This window comes from Netta rufina (genome assembly GCF_964035555.1).
Source record: "Netta rufina genome assembly, chromosome: 17".
NCBI lineage: Eukaryota > Metazoa > Chordata > Aves > Anseriformes > Anatidae > Netta > Netta rufina.
This window is the reverse complement of record NC_140141.1, coordinates 8,478,019-8,498,407: the sequence shown is the minus strand read 5'-3', so window position 1 is coordinate 8,498,407 and position 20,389 is coordinate 8,478,019. Positions and strand designations below refer to the sequence as shown.

At 41.2% G+C, this 20,389-nt stretch overlaps 1 protein-coding gene across 5 annotated transcripts; it reads left to right on the top strand.

Annotated features, from left to right (window-relative positions):
• The first annotated feature begins 1,016 nt into the window (after positions 1–1,016).
• TMEM233 (transmembrane protein 233) lies at positions 1,017–17,063 on the top strand. 5 transcript variants are annotated; one of them, XR_014618933.1, is made up of 5 exons: positions 1,017–1,268; positions 9,058–9,192; positions 14,029–14,101; positions 15,190–15,254; positions 16,757–17,063. XR_014618933.1 is itself a non-coding variant. In XM_084297365.1 (4 exons), exons 1-3 carry the CDS (start codon positions 1,080–1,082, stop codon positions 14,098–14,100), a joined length of 396 nt encoding a protein of 131 aa, XP_084153491.1. In that variant the 5' UTR covers positions 1,017–1,079; the 3' UTR covers position 14,101; positions 15,190–17,063. The 5 variants fall into 5 exon arrangements, 2 of the variants coding, with proteins under 2 accessions (XP_084153491.1, XP_084153492.1); XR_014618934.1 differs by having other exon boundaries at positions 15,190–15,319; XR_014618932.1 differs by lacking the exon at positions 14,029–14,101.
• The last annotated feature ends 3,326 nt before the right edge of the window (positions 17,064–20,389 follow it).

Here is a 20,389-nt window from a genome sequence, read left to right as displayed (position 1 = left end):
TGCAAAACTCCCAATAATAAAGGTAGCTCCTTCACAAAGCTCTAAGTATACCTTACTGTTTGCTGTAACTTGAATTAATGAAGTATTTCTGGTAGGAGCCAAACACAGTGCAAATGTTCAACTCCAACCTTCATCTGCCCAGAAGTCCCTCCGTTTGGCTGAATCTTCATGCGGATATAAAGTTGTTTGTTTGTTTTTTTTAGTGATACATGGCATGATCAGACATGATCAGAGCCCATTCCTTTCTGGATACTGGCTGTTTTCCTCACCAGCTTCAAAGCCATAATGGAAGCAGATCTTTGTTTGACTTGTGTTTGGTTTTGGTTTATTGATTTCCATGCTCCCCCTCAAGCTTTCCCCACAGTGGATTTCACCTTACAGGTATAATGTTTAGTAGGGACTGAATCACTTGGTAAAAATTTGCCAAAATACTCTGAGCCTGAGCCACCAAACTTCTTAAGTAGGCTATTTTCAGCCAAACTTTAATATTTTTGCTAAATTTAGGAAGTCACTTGGGTTAGATGACAAATTCTCATCAATTCCCCATTCCCTTGATCAAAGGAAAATACCTTTGCAGACCTTATGCCACTTGCTGATGGAGCTCACTGACACCAGAAACGAGAATCTGAGAAGACAGCGAAGTTCTCCCCAGGGACAACACAGAGTTAAAGTCTTTTAACTGTACCGGTTAAAGTTTCAGAAAAACGGGGGAGCAGCCAAGGGCCATGTGGCTCCGGGCCCTGCTGTGCCAGCAGCAGCAGCATGTCCTGGGGGACGCTTTGAAGAGTGGGACAGCGACAGCTCGGGACCCCTCGCCGTGCCTCCAGCCATCCGCAGCCCGACCACGCTGCCACCCTCGACGGCTTGGTTTTGTATGTATTCCCTCCTTGAATTTGCTGTGTTAAAACACATGGCAGGAGAGGAGCTGTCTGCGGGCTGCCCCCCCCATACACACACCCCCCCCTGCAGGCGTCGCACCGCACCGGGCGGCTCCCTTGGCTCGGTGCCGCCGTGGGTGCCGCCTGCCCGGTGCGCGGCGCTGGGCTTTCCGAGCCGCCCGCCCGCCGCGCCGCAGCCTCATGTCCGCTCTCCCCGCAGGCACCGACATCAAGAGGGCTTTGGAGAACAGCCCCGAGACCAACATCGAGGATGAGCTCCCCGACGGACCGCCGCAGCCGCGGCCCAAGAACTACCTGCTCCTCAGCATCCTCGCTTGTTTCTGCCCCGCCTATCCCGTCAACATCGTAGCCTTCGTTTTCGCCGTCATGGTAAGTTGTGGACCGGCCCGAGAACGCGATCCCCCCTCCCGGTTTGGGGTTCTGTGTATGTGGCAGGTGACCCCCAGCTGTCTGCTCCTGCACGGAGCCGGTCTGGCTGGGGCTCTCTCTGTCGGGAGCTGCAGGAGCAGAGTGGGGCTGGAGGAACTATCTGGATAAAGAGCATCCAACTGCTTCTGTAAGCACTAGTCCCCGGTGTGTGGACAAAGTTCGGTGAGGTAGAGAGCATGAGAAAGGGCTCCATCAGGGTTTTGTACAGCTATCCCAGCAGGTATCAGCTCAAAAATTTATCAGGCGTAAAACGCAGAGGGAAAGGCAGTTCAAATCAAGTTTTCAATGTCAGGCTATGTGAGGGAGGGAAGTTTATCCCAGTTAATGAGATTTGTTGCATCAACTAACTTGCACGCTGAATTGGACATACAAAGTATGTGGAAAAGCAGCTGGGGAGCAGAAATTAGATTTGCAAAGGAGTGGATGTGTTTTCTGGTTCAACTAACCAAATTTGATAGTGTGTTTATTATTTTTTCAGTAAATAAGCCCTTTGGCATGATGGTGATCTTATTTGCAAGAAAAGTAGACAAACCAATGATAATTTTAGTTTATTGGCCAAAACCCTTATAGAATAAGTACCAAGTATGCTGAGAGAACAGACTTATTCCTATGTAATTCATTCACATAGTCCTAAATAATGCAGTAGTCCTGTTAAAGTTAAAAGGACTGTTAGAACAGAATCTTTTTCTCTCAGTTAAAAGTTGCACAGTCAGGTCCAGATTTCTCTAATAGGATATATGATCAGTGTAATCAGTAATACTGCAATGTATTTCTGTTGTTTAGGAGCTGAAAAGGGTTTAAAACATGTTGTGTATTTTCATCCTTTTCTCTGACAGACAGGCTGAAAAGGTAAGCAAAAATATAGCTTTTTTTTTTTTTTTTTTTTGCCAATAGCTATTACAATAATTACCTATATCCAAAATATACACAAGCATAATCTTTTAAAACTAGTAAGTTTGACTAGTAATCACACCTTGATACTAGGATACATGCTTAAAAAAAAAATACTTAAAGAAGCCATTCCCAAACCATCTTCACAACCATTTTTGTCCAGAAAAGAAAAGTATTATCTGTCATTTTATTTTTTTTCACTTTGTTTGTTTTCTCTGTTATTGATTATACAATATGTTCTTTTCCTTGATTTAGAAAGATCAAATCTACTGGTTTTGGTACCCAGCAACCTTTCTTTCAGTGGACACTTAGGGCGCTTTATAAACTAATGAGCTGACAATCTGGGGCTGGGGGCATCTGTTCACTTTCACCAAAGCACTGGGGTTGCACAGAAGTTAACTGTCAAGGACAGAACCTGTCCTCTAAAGGTTTTTGCACCCCATATGGAGAAATGTCTACCCACGCCCTAGTTGAAGTTTGTGCAGGCTTCTGGAGTCAGGCTTAAGTAACTGTCTCCGTGGGATATATAGAAACCAGGGTGGGAAGAGCACTTCCTGAATGCTAAGCAGTCTGTGCAGGTCACAGCTGCCCATTCCCTTAAAGAGAGGAAACCACAACTAAACCAATAACCACCACTGTGTGATTGTCTTCTGTTTCAACATTATTCATACCTAAAATCTCACCTTTTCCATGAAGATAACACATCCAAACTTATTTTCCATAGCCCTACTCCCCTGCCTTTTGGAGCTGCAACTTGTAACTGCTCTATTCACCACTAGTCCTGGTTCTCCATTTTAACTTGTGCTGGTTTCATCTCTCCTTTTGCTGGGACGTACATCCTCCCTCTCTCTCAGTGTATTTCCTAGAGCTGCTAAGGGTTAATGCTGGCATGTTTTTTTTTTTCTTTTCTTGTAGAAGATACCTTTGTAGTCTGCACCGGTTGCCTGAGACCTTGTGTTAGAAGAGGTGTAGACCCATAAAAGCAGAATTCTCTATAACAATTTCCACTGCCTAGAATGAACCTGAAAGGAAAAGTCATGTTGGCCTCCAGAGGGGCACGGTTCAGCACCCTGTTTGTCTGTGTGTGTCATGTCCTCTTTAAGTGTTCTCAATTCAGACAATGAAAATAGCATTCACACTAAAAGTAGAGTCTGGGCTCTAACACACCCCCAAATTAAATGACAGACTTGTCTTCAGGCTCTTCTGTTGCCCTGCTTACAGCTCTGGCACTGGTTTCTTTGCTCTGTTCTCACCTGTGAGAGCACAAATCTTACCATTCTAGATCTATCTCCTTGACTTTATTTTTGGAACCAACTTCTCCCAGGTCCTCCATATTGTGACAATAAACTTCTTGTGCCTTACCCACTTTGTGAAATCTATTTCTCATAACAGAAATAAGAGGATAGCCAATGAAATGAGCAGTAAACGGCCTCAGTGTGTTGATATTTTGGTATTTCAAGAGCTGCCCCCTCAAACTAGGTCCTGGCCTCTTGTAGATGTAAGGTGTACTTAGCAGCTTTCAGCAAATGGAAATCTGTTTTCCTCAGCAAGGAGAGCCCTTTCCAGAGCCCTTTGCCTAGGGCTCCTGGCTGTAGGATTGCTGTTCTCTTTGGTGCTCTTCTGCCTTTCCAACCAGATGCTGTTATTTCTCCTGCTTCCTGTTGCTTCCAACAGTTGTGTTGTATTGCTGTAATATCTGCAGGCTTACTCAACCCCAGAGGTGCCTAGCTCAGACTTTCCCTGTTCTTTCTCACATAGGTGAGACCACAGGCATCAAGACAGGAGGGTGAAGTGCAGGTGCCAGGTCAGGAGGCTCGTGTGACAGAATAGACTTCTCTGGCGTGAGTCTGTGGCTAGGTAGGGTGCCACTGAGCTTTTTGATTCCTTATCTGCAGTGGTGTCTTTCCCCCTACCATGAACTCAGACAACGCTTAGTTGGCAGTGGATTGCCAGCTGTATCTGAGGATTGGTTTGGGTGAACTTGTATCTGACACATGGAATCAAAGCTAAGTGGTAGTTGTGGAACAGGATGAAAAAATGAATCGTGGATATTTCTGATACCACCAGGTCTCGTAGTTGAATGAACCTTGTTGGCCTTTCTCAGTACAGCACCTTCAGCTACCTTTATTTCAAAGATTTGTGTGGCAGACTGGTCATCTAACCCTGTGTGGCTTTTCTAAGCAGCTTGTAGGTATGTGGATGCGTAACACCATATGGAACATTTTGTACTTAATTCAGTAATATTAAACAAGACTTGACAGCTGTTCTTAAGCATGTTCACACAGACCTCATCTCTGCAAACTGGTTATGCCTTTCCTCTGCACGGATACTTTCAACCTGTCCCCAGAGTTGCAGAGGTACAATGTCTGCATGCAGCTATACAGCCTGCAAAACAAACTCTCCTTTCATTGTGTCCTCTTCATCACATGCCTGCTTCATTTGTCAAAAAGCAGAGATCAAGCCTGGCTCTGAGTTGTTCCCCAGGTCCCTCTTCTTGCTCCTTCCCCATTTGTTGTTCACAGTGAGGAGTCATATTGAGCCAGCACATCTCGTTCTTCCTTTGGTCTGAGTTAGAGAGAGTATCTCATTTCCAGGCACAGCCAAATAGGGTTTGTTGCAGCCTGGCTCATCCAAAGCATAGCAAATGTTGATCAGAGCACCTCAGTCTGTTCTGCCCAGATTTGTTAAAGACATGGAAGAAGATTTCTGTAGTAATTTAGTAGTCTTTCTGTTTTTGCTATAAATGGTCTTCTGGGGGTGTGGAACAGAAAATGCATGTTAAAAGGGATGAATAGTCTGTAGCTAATTCAACATATTTCTGGTCATATGAGGTTAAGTTGCTTCATTGTTGAACTGAGAATATCTTTTGTAAATAGATGTGTCTGAACCTGGTGAAGTCGTTAAGATTGCTCAAGTAAATAAGCAGCTGCAGAACTGTGGCTTTAATTTAGTTTTTGGCTTCACAGAGAATGAGGTAGCAGAAACTTGAGAAATCGTCTGGTATTAGGCTGAAAATGGCTGAAATTTGTTCTAGAAGTTAGACCAAATGTTGCATGCAGATACTGTGTTCTGCATATATGGCATAGCTACTGGAAATGTAGCATTTAAAGCTTTAACAGTTAATGTTGTCTACCATGTTGAAAACTGAAAGCTAGATCCATGGGTTCTTTGAGGTACATGGAAACAAGTCAATTTCAAAGAGCTTTACGTCAGACCCCAACCACTCCCCAAACCTCTTATTTTTTCTTGAATGCTGTCTAAATTGCACCATTTCATTTAAGCCTCTTAATAAAACAGCTTTTGTCTCCTTCCTGTCTCACCCAAATCCTCTTCTTTATCATTAATGCTATTTTCCTCCTCTTCATTGTGGATTTGTATTAAAATGACAGTACTTATTAAAGTGCACAGGGTGAATTATTTATGTGGTACCTGCAGGAATTGCATGGACATTCTCCAGGCTTCCTCAATACATTATCAAAATGCTCCAGAACTGCAAGTTTATTGCTATCACGTGTTGTTTACAACTCTGTTCCTGCTTTGAGACCTCATGGGGATCTGAGTTTAGATTGTTTGCAGGACCACTGTCTAGATGTCATGGAAAGCTTGTCCTTTGGTGGGCGAGGGAAGCAAAATCAGGGCTGGGGTGTAAGTGATGTTTTTGCAATATTCCTCCCTGTAGCCACAGTCACATTCATAGCTGCTATAGTTGCTGGCAGAGGCAGGAGGAGAAGTCAGCCTGCTCAAGACCAAGCCAGGCCATTTTCCTTTCATTGACCTTCCTGAAAGTTTTTTTTTTTTTTTTTTTTTTTTTTTCTGGAGGAAAAAAAAAAGAATAAACAAGAAAGGTCTTGTCCTGTAGACAGGCCTGTTGAGGACAGGGGTGTAACAGGTGAGAGGAACTGTGCCAGCCAGCTCTTGTAACAGGAGGCTGCACTGGTGGAGAATCAGGGGTGACTGTGCCTGAATGATGAGGTGTAGCTAGGCTAATACTCTAAGGAAACAAGGCTTGGGTGGTCATCCTATTTGTTTGTGTATGTCTCTCATCTCCATCTCTTCCCACTTTCCCCATTATATATCGTTTAAGTCCACTATCCAACCTCAACAAAATTTGACAGCAAAGCAGAGGTATTAGAGATATTCTTTAGGGAACTGTAACAGAGAAATATTTAGGCATGTGGGCTGCCAGGAAGAGATGTATCAGTGCTCTCTTTAAGGGCAAAAGCACATCAGCAGCTCAGACTCTCTTAGACACAAGAGAATATGTACCTGTACTTATCCTTGAGATGCAATTCTAGGAATACAGGCTTCAGTGCTCTGGGACTGCCTTGGCACGAGAGATCTTACTGCAGTGCTAACACCAAGATGCATCTAGCCCATTAACTTCTGTGTACGCTAATTGACAGAACATACACAGATAATGTCCCTAATTATTTTTCTGCCTGGCAAAAAGGCTCTTCCTGGTATTCCATGAAGTCTAAGTATACTTTAGCAGCCAAAGTGCTTTTCTTTGAAAAGCAACAAAGCTATCTAGTGAGGTGTTTTGTTTTTTCAAGCTTACCATAGCCGTTCATGGTTATACATGTCTGGACACAGAATAGTATAGGAAATGGAATAGCATTAAAAGAAAATGAAATTCAGCATTAAGGCTAAACTGAATAGAAGCACAAATTTTTGAAAGCATGTAGCGTAGTGATCATGTAACTAAATGATGTTCCTTGTGTCATTTTGAGGAAAATCTCAGCAACTCTTGATACGTTACTGTGGTAGTGTTTATGACCTGAGTGAAAGCCCATGGAAGCTAATAAATCAACCAGCATTGGATAAGACTGTGGGATTTCCTGTTTGTACAGTGGTAACCCAAGTCTCCTTAGAGCTAACAACACCAGGGTTTCCTAAGTTTGAGATGGTTACATTTCCATGCAGTGGCAAAAGTATGCTAACTTGTTGTGCTTGATGTGGGAGAGGTGTATGACGCTGAAGCTGTCCTGTAGCCAGTGAATATCATTGGCAACGTCACCTTTAAAATCCCATGTACTTTGAAGAGACTAATTTTCACAAGAAGGAAATCACTGAGTGCCTTTGGTCCTTTGCTCTTGTTCTCATCAGACCTTTCAAATGAGCTTTACTCTGAAGGATCTCAGCCAAACTCTTACAGAAATAAATGATGGCAAAATATTAGAAGTAATTTCCTCTCTGCAGAGCAGCTCTTCTTTCTTTTGGTTTAGTGCAACTGCTGTAAAATGATTTGTCTGAATAATCTCAAATTAGGTTTAAAACCTCTCTAGCTATAAAGTGTGTGTGACAATAAAGGCACTTCTATTGCCATAGCAGGGGTAGAACTAGGCTTTTATTGGGGGGGGGGAAATGACCTATAGAGGGGGCATATTGCTGCTCTAACTCTGTGTCGTTATCACCAGTGTTCATTCATTTCCAGCTCTCAAGTCTCAGATCTGGTGAATTAACTGTTGTCCTACCTTTGCTACAAAAAATGATTTGTAACCAGAGCACTTTAATAACAGAAGCTGGCAATACCTCGTGTGGTCATTTTCTAAAGACAACTTGTATTATTTAGTCCAAAGAACAGTTCATTTGATCAGGTCCTCATATCCCCCCACTTCCACCCTCCACCTTTTTGGGATACTTCCTATAATAAGATACTAAAGAACAGGTCATGACTAATCTGATTCCCTGAGGAAATATACTGAGATAGTGCAATGGTGTAATCTGATAAAGAAATCTGGACTCAGTGTCATGGCTTATGAATTCAAAGTCTCCTGATCTTTTAAAATAAATTCTTAGTAATAACACCCTTCTTAAAAACTCTTGGATAGCATCTTATTTTGGGGAAATTGTTGCTACAAACTCTTTTAGACTCATATACTGGAGTATTTCAGTGTCCACTGAATCTTCTATTTTAAAAATATTCCCTGGTTTAAAAAAAAAAAAAAAAGTTCAAAAAACCATACAGTCTGTCTCACAGAAGACTAGAAAATCAAGAGTGTTCTTATCATACCTTGCAATCTTTACATGTGATGAATTGACAGCATCTGCCACATCATGGGTGGATAAAGATAAACTTAGGCTGTTGAGAAAATATCTGTATTTCTTATCCACACCTCTGAATTTACATGATAATAATTATCAGCACATTCTAAAAATGCAAAGGGAAAGAATTTCTAGCCTGTGAAGATGGCACTCATGTGTTGTTCAGATGATCTAGTTTTCTTTGTTTTGTTTTCTCCATCACCTGCAAACTGCCTACTGCTTTGAAATTAAAACATTGGTAAAACAGGAATTTAGTAAGCCTACTTGAACCAGTTTTACTGAGGCCTTCTGTAAAAACTGCAGCTTATTTATACTCATTTTCCTGCTTATGGCCCTGCAGAGGGTAAGAGTTTATTTCATTGCGGGTGAAGTGGCCAGCTTCTGTTCAGCTGTATACACTTAACAGTTCACATATCCTACAGAAATATTTTCAGAGATAAAAGCCACTGATTTATGCAAGTGGGTGGATTAGCGCTGATATGACAGCTCTTACGCTAGTGTGTGCAAGAGAACTAATCATATGAGTATAGCTTCACTACTGAAATAAAACGCATCTAGGTACAATGAAAGGTACCGAAAATGAGTGGAACAGAAAGCTGGACTCCCTGTTTACCATGGACTGTTATCAGTGGAAATTTATTTTTACAAAGCGAATAACCATTTTCAGAAGTTCTTTCTACAGCGTCAATGTGCATAGAACTTATCATTAGTTCAAAGCAGTTACTTTGGTTTGTGTACAGATTTCCATTTTGTTTTTGTTTTAAATCACGAACTCTCTGTTTCTCTTCTACAGGCTTTAAACAGTTATAATCAAGGAGATATAGAAGGGTCAAAAAGACTGGGTCGCAATGCACTCTGGGTTGCTGTTGCATCAATTATCATTGGACTTGTCATCATTGGAATCTACTGTGTAGTTCATTTCACAACGGTAAGCAAAATACTGTCGGTTCCATTGCAAACAGTTCTTCTCTGTGCAAGGGCTTCAGAGTTAGAAACTAAAGACTGTCAGAGTCTGACTCTGTTAAACACGTACAGGGTTTCCAAAAGATCAATTTTTGCTCTTTCTCATTTTGAATATTAGAAAAATGCTATTTTCTGTGGAGAACTACAAAAGATTGTGCTAGCAGAAGTGGATTTTCTGGAAACTCTTGCAGCTCCCATAGATTTTTTTTTAATTTATGCCAGTTTAATTTAGTCAGTTTCTCCATCTGCAAGACCAAGTGCATAGAGATCCCTACATTCCAAGCAGTGGAGCCCATAGGTGCTAATTTTCAGTCTCATAATCTGTCCAACATTTCTTTTTTTAACTTTGTAAGCAGAAAACAGTCAATTACTATTTCACCATTTGATATTAAGGTGGTCATAACTATATCAAAAGTGACCACAAATGTAATTTTGACTTGGCTTGCTGTGGGTGAAAGTTGTTCACTCTCGATGCATTGTAAGTAACCTTCATTCAGATATCTGGAGTGGTAGTGAAGAGACTCAGCAAATGAGTCTCAGTGGTTATGCAGATGGATTGCAAGCGTATTAGCAGAACAGGACAAAAGTAATAGGGCATCAATATCCTTTCTTAAGGTTGTGCAACATACATTGCACATATTCTTTGCAACAATGTCTTCTTAGTAATGTGCACTCTCTGATAAAATAGCCAATTGAAATCAATTTATTGGTGGCTGTTTAGGTTGGCAAACCTTTTTTCCCTAACACTTCCAATGCACATGTTCAAACTTACGTATAAACTATAAATAGAGATCGCCTCAGTCACCACCGAAATGCAAACATATCTGGGGAGTGGAATGAAGTAGCTGGTTAAACATGTGCAACGTTTTCAGGCACAAACTTAAAAGTATGAGCTGTAGGGAAGTTAGTGGTACTAGGGTCCATTTCTGTAGGACATTAGTGGGTGGTGCCACAAAGTCAAAAGCTTACTGTATCATTCAGTAGTTTCCCTTGCATCTTGCAAGCAGGAATCTCTTTTCAGTACAGCTTGTGTTCGGTTTGTTCAGCCCTCACAAATTTAAAACCAAGTCACTTCAGGCTGGGAGTGCCAAGTTTTGTAACTGACAGCAGCAGTAAATTCCTCTGTTCACTTCTACTACCTTACTCATCATTTCTCAGACAAGGATAGCAGCCCAGGCTTTTTTTTTTTTTAAAGTAGGAGGAGCGAAAGGCAGTATGAGGAGTGGTAGAAAACACTGCCTTGAAGCATTCACATTAACTAGGGCACAAATGCCTATATTTAATTGCTGTCAATATTTCACTTCCCCTACAGTGAGACCCTGTGTGCTGAATGTGAATGCTTCTTTGTGCCTGCTGCCAGATATTAGGAGTAGTTAGCACTTTACGCCTAGGTACTATTTGTAAGTACTTCTAGCCTACCCTCAAGGAAATAAGCAGCAGTAAATCAGTATAATACGTCTTCATTGCTTTTCTTCTTCAGTTTTGTCTTTTCAAAATATCTGCATTAGATAAAAGCATTGTCAGAAACCTGGGAACCCTCAGCATACTACTGGGGTATTACTTATTATTACTAATTATTATACTTCCTGTAAGACAGCAAGATTAGATGTGCATGTTGCTGCAGTTCACTTGGACTATTCTAGCCAAATCTGTTGCTTCTGAACTGTGAAATGAATAGGAAGGAACAAGATACAGTTAAGTTGTGGTGCCCATAACTCATCACTGCAGTAGCTCGTCATCTGAGTGACACTCAGATCGCATGCGAAGGAGAGTGAGTCTGACCTCAAAGCTCTGTCTGGGATCTGGTGGATGAGATCATGGACCTGTGTCTGTTAATTCACAGACTACAGGAACACCCGAAAGGCTGTTTTGCATCTGACTGAAATAAGATTGGAAGGGACTGGTGGACTCAGGAGGAAGATGATCCTTTCACTTTTCAGAAAGTTCCTACCTTGTGAGCCCTGAGCGTCCTTGCATGCCTTGCTTGGTTTACTGACTTGCACAGTAATGGTGACACAGGAAGAACAGCAGGAGACACCTACGTCTGCATGGAAGAAACAGCACTGGCTTTTCATTTTGAAGATCTTGTCAGTGCTAAGCCATTTCTGGGCTCGTGCTGCTGCCTTGGAGAGCCTCATTTGTCTTTAATACTAGCATGTTACCTTTAGCAAACTTACATTAAGGTATATGTTTACACATAGGCCTATAGCCTGGAATAGGGCCCATCCAACACTTGGAAATCACCTACTTTCTGCAGTCTTAACCCTGAAAGTAGACAAGGGGAAGCCTTGCATCACTGCAGTCAAGCACCCAGTGATGAAACTCATCTCTTTTGATCAATGTAAACTGGTGTGTTGCTTGCTACATGGAGGAATCACAAAGTGTTAAGCTGCAGCCTGGCTGTCACCCATTCCACACTAGGCCCAATTTCTTATTACTCCATTCTTTAACCTCCTATCCACTTCTCCTGCACACTTGCCTTGCTGGTCCATTGCACTGAATTACACTTTCACTGATTGCTCAGATGAACTTAAAACAGTATTTGTGTCATCACTAGGTCTAGCCATGAATAGGTGCTCGTAGGCATGTTGTCTGTCAAGAACTGCAGTAAGAGAGGAGCCGTATTTATCTTCCATGAGGAGACATCTCTGTGAACTGAAACAGTGCAGAGAGCTGCATGCCACAGCCTGTGTGTGACCTTAGTCTGCTGTGATATGCCTGGTTTGAAAGTAAATGGCAAGATACCTAATGGCAGGTGACACTGAGCTGCGTACCACATTCTGAATTCTGCCTCTAGTTCTGATATTCTTGACTCAAAAAAAGATGTGGTAGACAAAAAATAATGATGGAGAATGGCTGAAAGGTATGAAAAAAAACTCTGTTGTGGAAAGACAAAATAGACACAATCTCTTTGGCTTGGGAGATCTGGTAGTTGAAGACAGGTAGTTAAAGACAGTGAAAGGAGGTAAACAAAGAGTGGTTATTTGATGTCTCTTCTGGACGAGGTCAAGAGATATCAGAGGAAAGCAGCTTCAAATGAGATGGAGGTACTTTTCCACAATGCAGCTGTGGAACTTATTTCTGCCCTTTGCAATGGATACCAACAATACAAATCATTTGAAAGAGTAACCAGAGAAGTTACAAAAGAAAGCTTAAATGCAAAGATGCAGATATTATGTCAGGCTCAGAGAGTTTCTAAGCTGCAGATTGCCAGAGTAGGAAGATAATAAAGAGAGAAATGTCACCCTGGATTTAGTCTTCTCATACACACTCCCTGTAGGCATCTGCAACATGTCACTGTCAGAGACAGGATGCTGCAGAGGTGGCTGTTTGCTCCAACCCAGTACCATCAGTTTTATATTCTTTCATGAAGCCTGTTAGCAGCCTTTCCACTGACTTGAATGGATTTGGAGTAAGCCTTCCTGTTTCTTGCAAAGTATTTTGATCAGTGAAGGTTGATAATTTCATCAGTGAAGTGTTCTCCAGTAATTGAAGATCTGGGTTTTCAGATCAGTCTCCAGATTTTTGGACCAGTCTCCAAATTATGTTTTGTTTTACTTTTTGATAACACAAGACGCTTGGTGTCTCTGGATTTTATTTGAGTCTCCCTAGCAGAATACAGGAAAACATAATCCTGGGCTAGGACCTCCTTAGTTAAGGAAGCCTCAGGTATCCCAAGCCCTGATTGTAGCTGGATTGCAACATGATATTATACTTCCTGCTTGTATTCTTGTATTTTTACTCCATTACCAGTCTTGCTGCTTAATAGTCTGAAACAATACACAGCTTCTAATAGCACATGCTTTTAGGCTTTCTAGTGTCTGAGTGATGCTTGAGATCAGGGCAAAACTAGAGGTCGCATGAGTTTTACTTCCCAGATGAGCAACGAAGCATGTATCATCGGAAGCACATGCCTCTTGTGCTGCTCTCCAGTGATTCTCTGCAGTCTAGGCAAGTGGGAGTGAGTCAGTTGAAAATGTGGAGATCTAGTAAGAGGTTTTGGAGTGTAGTAAATATACAAGCTTCTCTGCATAGCTCTGTATGAGATAAGGGACTGTTTTGGTATGAGGAAAGGTATCCGAAGCACTGAAGGAAAGAAATGAGAGAAACTCCTGGCAATGGACCAGAGTCCAAGGCTTTTTCATTCGCATCAGGAGCCCTTTGTCTTTACCTTGAACCCCAGGGATACGTGCAGGGTGAAGTTACCTTCTGGTAAGAGCCTGGGTGAGAAGGGTAGTCATGTTCAGTGACTTCAGAATTTCATGCAAACCATTATGATATTTTAATGTTTGTGTAGGGGAGTGTGAACTTCTGACCCCTTCTGTAATCTCACTTGAGCTAGAACTTCACCCCAAGGAAGGCACAGAAATACCACCTGTCAGCATAGCTTTGAAGAACACAGAGGCTGTTCACACAGTCAAGCTGTTCAGAAAACACTAACTCATAATGCTTCATGATCAGAAGGGCCTTAAATCAAGCATATTTGTGTATGTAGCATTGGTAATTAATGGTAGAGAGAAAAGAAGTAAGCATTTATACTTTGCACCAGGGACAGATGTATACTTATATTCTTCTTACTAACTTTTAAATAGTTCTTAAAGAGAAAAAAAAAAAACATGCAAAATTATTTTAAACATCTCTGCTTTCCCCTTTCTGAGGCTCTCAAACACCTTGCTACCATTTCACTGAGTGACTCTCTTTCACAGATAGAATAAATGGAGTGCCAGCAAGATCACAGGAATTATGCAGCCAGCTTGCAAATCTTTACATTGCCCGTTCTGCTTTCTGTACCTTTTCATAGCAAAGATTCAAGGAAGTCTACCTGTCTTTGGCTGCAAGGATTGACCTGCCAGTAACTGAGCACAAGACCTGAGGTCAGGGCATTCCTGTTGTCTTTTATCCACATTAATTTTTGGCATCCACCTAACTAGTGAGCTCACACTGCTGCTTCTTCTATTTGTAAAGGCACTAACCAATTCTTTCCTTCATCGCCTGCCTCTTTACTGGATTTGTAAAAACATAAGAGCTTAAAGTCGACTGACTACTACTGAAGTCTGACACTATATCAAGCATGTTCAGTGAGCTCAACAGCTGGGTAGTGGGCAGACACACATGTAGAGGTACAGAGGCAATATGATTGCTTTAGCCTCATTCCTTTAGCAATCCACATATAAAAATCTGGTCAAGTTTTTTTTTTTTTTTTTTATCTGTGTATGGAGAGAACGTTCCCACAATAGATTCAGCCCATTGGAGCCCTCAGTAGTGTCCAAGACAAAATCAGCAAATGAGTTAATGTTACCTGCCCCATATATTTAGTGTTGAGTGCCGAATGTATTGAGTCCTCTTTTAAGGAGCTGCTAAGAAGTAGCTGCTTGATGGAAAAGATATCTCAGGATTCCAGGAGAGAGCCCATAATCCAGAGACAAGTCAGTGAGATCAGTACAACCATGGGTAATGTCTGACAGCTACCCACAACAAAAGAATTTGAAGGAATTTCTCAGATCTTCCTCTCCTAACACAGATGCACAAGAGAAGAGGTATCCCAGTCTTTTTGAAAACTGTCATGTATAGCTGTTGTATTTACCAAGTTGTCTACTACTGAAAGTATTGTTCCTGCCTGACTGTTTTTATGTACCACTTTAAGGAAGCAGAGATGCTCTTGCCCTTACAAAACTATGGCAAATAAGAGACCATTTCCTGGCAATGAAAGATCCTAACTTGCATTGATTCAGGTAACCCAGTTTAAAAATTCAGTTCAGATTGACAGATGACTGGTGCCATTAGAAGCTTAGTGCTTTGATTCAAAACTGTATTGAACCACTAATCTAGAGGGCTGTTTGTTAAGGGAACAAGTGCCACTAAATAATGCATCCATTAGATCTGTAGAATTAATAATTTAAACTCACAGGGCAAACTCTGTCTCTTCCTTCTTTAAAAATACATATTTTTTGTGTCCTTGCAGCATGCTATCTGAAGACCAGGACTGCACTTGGAGTATATCACCATGTAAATCTCAGAAGGGGAAAAGTAAGAAGAAGAGAAGGAACCCCTTCTTTCCAGACTGTTAGATTTGACCCTACAAGTCTGCAGAGGCATGTTGCTGGTGGATGAAATGATAGCCCAGTTAGTTAATCAGCATGGCGTGACCAGGTTTTCAAAATTATTTATTTATAATGAATCTCAGTATAAAGCAGCATTTTCTCTTTTACCCTAATATATAATGTGATTTGCCCTAACTACTCCTTTTTTTTTTTTTCATTTACATGGAGTAATGTATGCTGGGTCCATGATGTTCCCTGGCTGAGCCTACCCAAAGCCTAATTATCCAGACTGTTTGTAGTGTGCAATGTAAGATCTGATACACAGCCCACTGAAGCCAGTAGAAATCATGTCACCTCCAGTGGGTTTTGGATCAGGCCCTTAAGGATTTTTTATTCCTGTAAAATAGTCTCAATATAGCATAATCATAACAATGGGTTTGTGATTTTATCCTGATATGTGATTTTATAATGCTGTGGGTGTACTCTGACTCAGTGGCTGCTTTCTTCTGTCACCCTCAGCTTTTAGGTCTTTCCATTGGACTTTTCACCGTCTGGGACCGATGCCAATCACCTAATTGTTAGAAGACGCTTTTGTTCCATAGCATCTATATTTTTATTAATTATTTCTTCTTGTTTTGCTGTCTTTCATTGTTGAACTCCCTTGACTTAGCTCCAGTCCTGCATTAGAGTTGCATTGATCGTATTTTCCTCTTTAAACTTCATGCAAGAAGTTTTTCTTTTTTTAATCTCACAAACAATCTTTTTAAATAGTTGTCCTTCTTCATCCCTTTGTTGTTGTTCCTCTAGCAAGTCACATACTTCCATTGTGTTCTGCTTTGTTCATGCCTTTTTTTGTTTAGTTCATCCTCTCGTCTTGCTATGAATAGTCTATATATCAATGCAGTTAGAGATGGACAGACTATTCTACACTTACTGACATTATGTAGACTCTTGCTGATCCTGAGTTATTTCTCAGTGAACAGCCTTAGATTACAGAATTGATGGCCTCTAAATTACAGCAGTTTCTTGACACTTTATGAAAACTTAGCATGGGACAACTGGTTTTTATTAGCTGAAAATTGTTTGAAAGAACACGTTTGTTGTATTGGTTAACACCAATATTCCATTTTCAAAGGAGTAAACTCTGTGAACATTAACACAGATGACTACATCCTCAGTGGCGGTTGCTCCATTTGCTTTAATTGTTACTACATCTTTAAGCAAGCTATGCCAACTTACACTTACTCTCCTTGCACTAATGTAGATCTGGATCGACTGGATCTTTATCCAGAAATGCATGGGAGTTTCACAGGTGCATGTGAGCAATGCATCATGCCTGGCAGGAGTACACCTATTGACAAAAAAAAAATAAATAAAAAAAGCTCCCAGAAATCTGTACCTGTTAAAGCATATGCCTGGAAGTAGCATGTATTTTCTGTGCCTTGGTATTATACTTTTAATGTGCTTTTTCACTTTTCTTTCTGCCAGATTCTGTTTTTCATTGAAGTCAGTGATGCACAGCCTATCCTTAATTGCTCCAGTATAAAACCTCACTCACATCAGTGAAATCAGTTGATTTCTTCAGCATTTACACTGATCTAATTTGTCAATGTGAGAATCTTGCCACTGATTTTGAGGATCACAAGAATTGGCTGTCCTGTGAACTTCTCTGTTTTTTGAATACTATTTCAACAGTCTGATATGTCTTGTGGGACTTTTAGTAGCTTGCCTTATTATCAAATATGATAGAACTGTCATTGAGAAGTGGAATAAAATTACTTTTAATTCACGTCCATTCTGGTATGTGGGAAGTTCTTTCCTAACTTTTGTTGCCTCTCCTATTTTAAAGAGTAATTTCCCTGTCTCAAACCTACTGGACAATTTCAGAATGAAATCAGTGAAAACAAAAACAAGACTTCTGACCTACGTGATACTGTTCAACCAGTCTGTACTGCAGCTAATACATGCGGAAGTTGTTTGAGATAAGGTAGCGCTCAAAATATCAGCAGGGCAGGCTTTGTGCTTCATTTTCAAAATGCCATCCAAAGAAAGAGTCTTGAGGCCTTTTCAAAGTGGGCCTTCAGTGGTTTCTTTAGGGCTTTGGTCAAATGAGTTCACTAAAGGAGGTCACGCAACAGGTAACAGAGGTCAGAGGCCCACTACCTTGCGTTGCTGGCATCAAAGCAAACACCCCTACATCGCTGTAGTAAAACTTCTGTACATCAACGTACTAAAAATCAAAGCATGCATAAAAAGTTTCAGCATTCTGCAAAACATTAAATTCCTGCACTGTAAACTAAACCAACAATAGAGGGCTGATGGGGAGAAAGAATTTCAAAGATATTTAAGCATTAGAGGGTAGGGATATGTGACTTGAAGTATTTTTTCAAAGTTCCTAACAAGCATTTAAATCAATAGGAGTTAGACAGCTGCCTTGTGCAGATGCTTTTGAAAACCATGCTGGAAATCTAACTTGCATCTTGGTGTTTGTAAGTATCTTTGAAGTCTCACTCTTAATATAAGTGAGAATTGAGCCATTGTATCTTCAGTACTTCTGAAGGGAAATGTTGCTACCTTACAGTGCTATTGATTGGTATAAAAATAAAAGCATTATATTAAACCACTTAAAGTGACAGATAGGGAAAAATGTAGCAATTCCTCTAATGTCCTTTAGTGCTTCTATGTCATAGGTAATCTTATTTTTGCTTTACTAATATATTGGTATCAGTTCTCTTCATTTATTTATGCTTCTATACATTTTCAAGCGTGTTTGAGAAATGCAGTTGAACTCAGGTCCTTCTCCAGCTTCACCTCACTTGTGCTGCAAACAGAAGTGGTGCTTGTATGACCAAATCATTCTGTGATAGACCCAAAGTGAGGTATCCAATGTTTTGGTAAAGAAAAAAGATGAACAAATGCCCAAATCAGCAAGACCCCTGGGTGATAGCAGTAGTTATGGAAGGCAAAATGCAGTTGTCCAGCTGAGGAATTAGTACCTGCTTTATATTTTAAGGGCCATACAAAAAATTTTCAGTATCTATGATAGGCACTGGAAATTACTTCTTCATCATCATCCCTCTAGGTTTGGGTTTGACCCATTACCATTATACATTGCACCTGCCAAGGTTGATGAAGAAAAAAAAAAAAAAGAGCTCTCATGTATGCTCTGAATTATGCTAATTCATGAAATAGGGGGGAGAAAAAACAGTAAAATGTATTTCAACTCAATGTCTGTGCCCTGGGGAAAACAATAGTGTCTTCCTTTCACAAATCTGCTCCAAGCTTCCATTTTTTTTCTGCAGTCTTCCTGCATGCTGAAGGCACCGACTAATGTCTGAAGTCCAGCTCTCTTTTCTTTCCTGCATGTATTACAGGCAGAGACAGATGGAAACTTGAAATTGCTGGCCTCAGCTCCTGGATCAGATTAGCATCTTTCGCTTCTTACAGGGCAGCTGCATTCTGCAAAACAGCAGTGTGTATGTATCTTGATATGTAACCCTAGAACAGGGCTTCTAAATATAAGAGGAGTTTCTTTGCTGCTGTATGAAGGGGGCCAGCCAGACGTTTAAGCAGCATGTGGTGTATGTTTCATCAGATTGCACAGAAAAAAAAAAAAATCACATCAAGAGGAGAATATGAAATTCTTAGGGTGCCTCCCTGCAAGCACACCCAAGAGTCTGTATCTTGTGACTTCAAGATCAGCACTGGCTCCTCAATTTATGTGGTCGCAACTATAATTCATGAACAGTGTGCCTCAGGGGTCCAGAAGCTATTGCCTCTATATCCATATCTATGGATATGTGCTCACAGTATGAGCTGTGTTCTGCCTCTCAGCCTGGAGACAGGTTGTATCTGACTGCTACCACAGTGTCTGTCACTCTCAAAATCAGCCCAGATACCTCTGCTGGGACAGTGTGTGCACATCTCTGTAGGCTCATTTCCCTACCTGGATGCTGAGTTCCTCAGTTATTTAAGATGGATTTTATTCCTGATTTGCATCAGTAGGGAAGAGACTGTGCCATCTTCCAGGTTATTTTGTATTTCAGTGCACTGTGTATGCATATATAAACAAGAGGATACATTTGAAGTACTGGATTTCCCAAAGCGAGATTTAAATACAAAAAAAAAGTCGCTGGGCTGATTTGGGGCCAAGGTGGTGCCACATCCCGGTAACCTGACAGCTTTTCAGGGGCCTTTATAGAATGTGTTTCATGGGGGGAAAGGTCCATATAACCAAACCTTCACTCCCGCTGATGTAACTAAGAGGAAGCCAAAGAAATGTGGAGCCTGCACTGCCTTTGGAGAAGATACCTCCAGGCAAAGTCACATGGGGAAGGCCTGTGCAGGACAGTCTGTGTGGCTTCTGCCTAACCTACAGCTCTTCTGAGACTGAGCCCTCAGTCTTTCATAGGCAGTACCTTCAGGCTGAAACACTATTTAAAAGTTGGCTTTCTGTTACTATCCTCCCATCTCCTACCTCGTTCTTAATTAGTAGGTCACTAAAGGTGTGCAGTGCTGTGTTGGAGTAGAGGAGTTGAGAAGGGATGCAGTGGGCTGTCTACGAGTGATTTTTTATGTGCACTCACTATTTTCCGTTTCCCAAGCACAACGGCATGTTCTGCACGCACAGCAACGGCATGCGCTCCTGAAATGTGAGTGAGCCTTTAAGGAGGCCGCCCGACTTCCTCTGCATCACTCCCTGGCAACCTGGCGAAATGGGCTAAATTCAGAAGTGACATAAATGGAGGAGCGCAGTAGGAGACGGATCTTTCAGCCACTATAAGGGTGTAAGAACAAACTTGGGAGCCCAGGGTAAGAAGGAAGATTATAGTAAGAATTTTAGTGGGGAGGTTTCTGCAGTTTAATTTTTCCTGTCTTGAACTCCAGGATAAGTTCTGCTGCTGCTACCAACTAACTGACTTGTCTCTATGGCACAGAAGCTAAGAGAAGCACTTGCTCATATATCCTTTTTAATGCAGTCTGTGTCATGTCTGAATTTGATCTACCAGCTCATGACTGAGGATAGCTCTTCAGTTTTTGTCATATCAAGCTGCAGAGCTGAGTGAGCTTCCACTTAGCTTGCTGCTACGTCTCTCTGGCTAAGTAAGCTTGTGTCATGTC

Bases quoted from the DNA above. Each gene is read 5' to 3' on its own strand.
- TMEM233 (XM_084297365.1), top strand. From the start codon at position 1,080: ATGTCCGCTCTCCCCGCAGGCACCGACATCAAGAGGGCTTTGGAGAAC. The intron at 1,269-9,057 runs GTAAGTTGTGGA...TCTCTTCTACAG, and splicing joins CCTTCGTTTTCGCCGTCATG to GCTTTAAACAGTTATAATCA. The intron at 9,193-14,028 runs GTAAGCAAAATA...ACCTTTTCATAG, and splicing joins GTGTAGTTCATTTCACAACG to CAAAGATTCAAGGAAGTCTA.